The sequence below is a fragment of the Solanum pennellii genome, chromosome 9 (assembly GCF_001406875.1).
Source record: "Solanum pennellii chromosome 9, SPENNV200".
Classification (NCBI taxonomy): Eukaryota; Viridiplantae; Streptophyta; class Magnoliopsida; order Solanales; family Solanaceae; genus Solanum; species Solanum pennellii.
In genome coordinates this window covers 72,663,975-72,668,357 of record NC_028645.1, presented here as the reverse complement: position 1 = coordinate 72,668,357, position 4,383 = coordinate 72,663,975, and the positions used below count along the sequence as shown (strand labels likewise).

The 4,383-nt window shown below is 38.8% G+C and overlaps 1 protein-coding gene across 1 annotated transcript; it reads right to left on the bottom strand.

Annotated features, from left to right (window-relative positions):
• Positions 1 to 2,903: 2,903 nt before the first annotated feature.
• On the bottom strand, positions 2,904 to 3,781 carry LOC107030368. The gene is made up of 4 exons (XM_015231666.1): positions 3,591 to 3,781; positions 3,397 to 3,461; positions 3,170 to 3,348; positions 2,904 to 3,056 (listed from the first exon to the last, which is right to left on the bottom strand). Exons 1-4 carry the CDS (start codon positions 3,779 to 3,781, stop codon positions 2,904 to 2,906), a joined length of 588 nt encoding a protein of 195 aa, XP_015087152.1.
• Between the last annotated feature and the right edge of the window lie 602 nt (positions 3,782 to 4,383).

Genomic DNA, 4,383 nt, shown 5'->3' with positions numbered 1-4,383 from the left:
GACTCGAGAGAGAATGTTGGGATACAGCCTAGTTATCGACGTTGAGCTCGCCTACATATCCTTAAACCTTAGGAATCAAGCTACTTGTAGTTCGGCTCAATTTGTTGAAAAGGAAGTCTATTATGCTAGAGAATGTTTGGTTCTGGAAGAGTGACAAATAAAGTCGAGTATAAAAAAAGAGGCTTGTAACCTCTTAGTCATGAATGTGGTGAACTTCACACCCATAATTAAGAACTTACACGGACATAATTTCCAAAACTGTTGGCGCATTGGCACTCAGATTAGAAACTTGCTTCCGACAAACCGAAATTCCAGATGCAAAACCGAGACTGACAAAAATCTAAAGAGAAAAAAAACCACATGCCTTCTGATAGGGGTGTGGTTTGATTGTGGCGGAAGTTGCTCCTCTGCTCGCGTCCAAAGAGTTTTACACTCCTCTTTGGACGATGTCGCGATTTGCTGCTAAGAAAAAGTTTCATGTTGTGCTGCATCCTTTTTGATGTCGTCCGCACCTGTGGTTTTTTGGATAATTCATCCTTTCATATGCTCTCAACAAAGACTGAGATCAAAATTCGTCAGCTTAAAAATGCAATCAAAGAGTTAGATAGTGTCTTTTACCGCGTTGACACTTAGTCGTTCTCCTTTCATTTGACGCCAACTCGATCGGTTTGACGTTAAGCAAATAAAGCTTATGCCTTATGCTTGCAATGTAATCTTCACGTGATGTCAACATAAATGAAAGTTGATGAAATATTGATATTTCTCTTGATTACGTCTTCGATGTTCTTCTTGATGTTTACTTTTATCAAAAATAAAGGACTGCAGCTGAAGTCGATGGGTAAATATTTCTCTTGAGATGCACGATTCCTTCTCTAGTAGTGCATGATTTCTTGCGGGGCATGAATATCTTCCCGCGATGTCTAATATTCTGCGAGGTATGAAATCTTTTCGCAATGCATAACTTTCTGCGAGGTATGAATATCTTTTTGCGATGCATAATTTATGCGAGGTATGAAATCTTCTTGTGATGCATAACTTTCTGCGAGGTATGAAATCTTCTCGCGATGCATAACTTTCTGCGAGGCATGGAATCTTCCCGTAATGCATAATTTCTACGAGGTATGAAATCTTCTCGTGATGCATAACTTTCTACGAGGCATGGAATCTTCTAGCGATGCATAATTTTTGTGAAGTATGAAATCTTCTCGCGATGCATAACTTCTGCGAGGTATGAAATCTTCTCGCGATGCATGATCTTCCGCGATGCATGGATATTGACTCGCGATGCATGGATCTTCCACGATGCATGAATATTGACTTGCGATGCATGGATCTTCCACGATGCATGAATATTGACTCGCGATGCATGATCTTCCGCAATGCATGGATATTGACTCGTGATGCATGAATATTGACTCGCGATGCATGATCTTCCGCGATGCATGGATATTGACTCGCGATGCATGATCTTCTGGATGCCTTCTTGATAATCATATCGTCTCAATTGATGATAACTGTAAAATGACTTCCAGATAGTATATCGTCTTGATTGAAAATAAAACAAATGACCCCTCCGGGTAATGTATTGTCTTAATCGACAATAAAATAAATGACCCCTACGGGTACTGTATTGTCTTGATCGACAATAAAATAAATGACCCCTCCGGGTAATGTATGATATCATATCTGACATTATGATGCAAACGACAACCTTTACGGTAACCGTAAACTCTTTCTTGAGATTTTTACTTGATTCACCTTTGAATCTAGCTAGATGCTCCTTATAAACTTCATGTTGTTGGAAGTTGACTAAAATAAAAAATTCATATTCCCATGTCTCCGGTATAAGCAATATAAAATAATTCTTGCGTCTACAGGAACACCGTTAAATTTTGGGAGAGCTTTCTCCTCCCTGACTTCTCCATATTCGTCGATCGGAGAAATTTACTGATATCAAATCAAAGCTATAAACCTGCGTCCACAGAAAAATTGTTAGTTTTAAAACGGACTAATCTGTGTCAATTCTTCAATTGTCTGCTCCTTGTCCTGCTATCTCCAGTTGATTTTCCTGATCTCCCAACTCTTGATAGATAAGATAAAATATTTTATGCCAAAACAAATGAAAGACGAAAGGAAAATTTTTTAGGAAAATAAATTTTGAGAAGTTATATTTTTAAAAGGGTCACTGCCAAATGCCATGTCACGTCAGGCTTAGCAAACTTCTTTGAGCCTGATGCTTGTAGGTATATCTGATTATTCGCTGGGAGTATTCAAAACCACTCTAGACTTGTAGATAAACCCATGGTGAAATTTTGAGGTCATCCTCAAAATTTCTGTCCCAGCTAACTGTCTTGCTTACCTTTCAACTGTAATTGAGTAGATCGTAGAATTTTGAGATCCTCTAAAAAATTCTGTCCCAGTTGCAAATCTTGAAATATCTTCAGTCTTGACTTGTTGAGGAAAAATCTTCTTCTCGAGAATTTTTTAGTTCCTCTCAAAAATTCTATCCCAGTTTTTGTTGTACAGAGGAATAGAAATCTTACGAGAGATATGATTGAACCATTGTGGTGTCTATGTATCCCGTTGAGGCAGGAATCAGGTCAAACGTAGTTCCCCCCTCAAAGGTTGACAACTGTAAGAAATTTACAATAAAAACTGACTGAGGCCGACATAGGCCACCTACGTATCTCATTTTTGAGAATTCAGGTCGAACGTAGTTCAAATACAAAGAAATATTAAAAAGGATAAAATGAGGTGACCGAGGCCGACATAGGCCGCCTACGTATCTCATTTTGAGAATTCAGTTCAGACGTAGTTCATTACAAGAGGGATAAAATTTAAACAAAGCAATTACAATCAAATGGAACGATTACAAGTAAATAAAAGAAGTGCAAACCAAAGCTTCACACATAGTATATCTTGTCAACATCTGAGTTTATCGGTTTCGGCCATGCGATACCATCCATCTCCAACAGGATCAAAGCACCTCCAGATAATACTTTGCGAACCATGTAGGTTCCTTTCCAATTTGTAGAGAATTTTTCTTTGTACTCATCCTGATGAGGAAAAATGTGTTTAAGTACCAATTGACCGATTTCAAAGATTCTAGCTCTGACAATCTTGTGGAAAGCACGATCATTCTCTGTCGATATAGTTGACCATGACAAACGGCAACCATTCTCTTCTCGTCAATAAAAATTAACTGATCGATTCTCTTTCTAACCAATTCAGCGTTACTCAACCTAGCTTCTTGGATGATTCTCAAAGACGGTATTTCAACTTCAGCAGGTATGACTACTTCTATTCCATATACCAGCAAGTATGGAGTTGCTCCAATCAACGTTCTGACTGTAGATCGATAACACAATAACACATACGACAACATTTCATGCCAACCTCGGTGATTGTCAATCATCTTCCTCAAAATCTTCTTGATATTCTTATTGGCATCCTCTACAGCTCTGTTCATTTGAGGACGATAAGCGGTTGAGTTTCAGTGAGTAATATTAAATTGCTCACATATGTCTCTCATCAAATGACTATTGAGATTCACACCATTATCAGTGATGATCGGTTCTAGTATTCCAAACCTGCAGATCAGATTGTTGCAAACAAAATCAGCTACAACTTTCTTGGTCATCGACTTGTAAGAAACTGCTTCCACCCACTTGGTGAAATAATCAATGGCAACCAAAATAAATCTTTGTCCATTAGAAGCGGCTGGATCTATCGTATCGATGACATCCATACCCCAAGCTACAAATGGCCAAGGTGAACTCATAGCATTAAGTTCGTGAGGTGGCACTCAGATCAAATCATCGTGCACTTGACATTTATGACACTTCTGCAAAAACTTGCAACAATCATTCTCCATAGTCATCCAGAAATAATCGGATCGAAGGATCTTTCTTGCCAAAGTGAGCCCATTCATATGCGTGCCACAAACTCCGGCATGTATCTGTTCAATAAACTTCGCGGCTTCAACAGCATCGACACATCTGAGAAGACCCAAATCTAGAGTCCTCCTATATAGGACTTCTCTACTTAGAAAAAATTGAGAGCCATACGGCGTATCGACTTCTTTTGGTTGGATGTTGCATCTTCAAGATAACTCTCAGACTCCAAATAAATCTTTATATCAAAATACCATGGAAAACCGTCTGGTTCTGCTTCGACATGGGAACAATGGAATGGATGTTCTTTCAGCTCTATATCCAGAGGATCAATATAATCTTTGTCCGGATGTTTAATCATCGAAGCTCTGGTGGAAAGAGCATCGGCCAACTCATTTTGTATCCTGGGAGTGTGTCTAAATTCGATCTGACGAAATCTTTTGCACAACTTCTATACGTACTGCACATAAGGTATAGTCTTCGGGTTCTT

Coding starts and splice junctions, on each gene's coding strand:
- LOC107030368 (XM_015231666.1), bottom strand. CDS start 3,781: ATGAGTTCACCTTGGCCATTTGTAGCTTGGGGTATGGATGTCATCGAT. Junction 3,462..3,590: donor TGCAACAATCTGATCTGCAG/GTTTGGAATACT, acceptor TCAAATGAACAG/AGCTGTAGAGGATGCCAATA. Junction 3,057..3,169: donor ACGAGAAGAGAATGGTTGCC/GTTTGTCATGGT, acceptor TTTCCTCATCAG/GATGAGTACAAAGAAAAATT.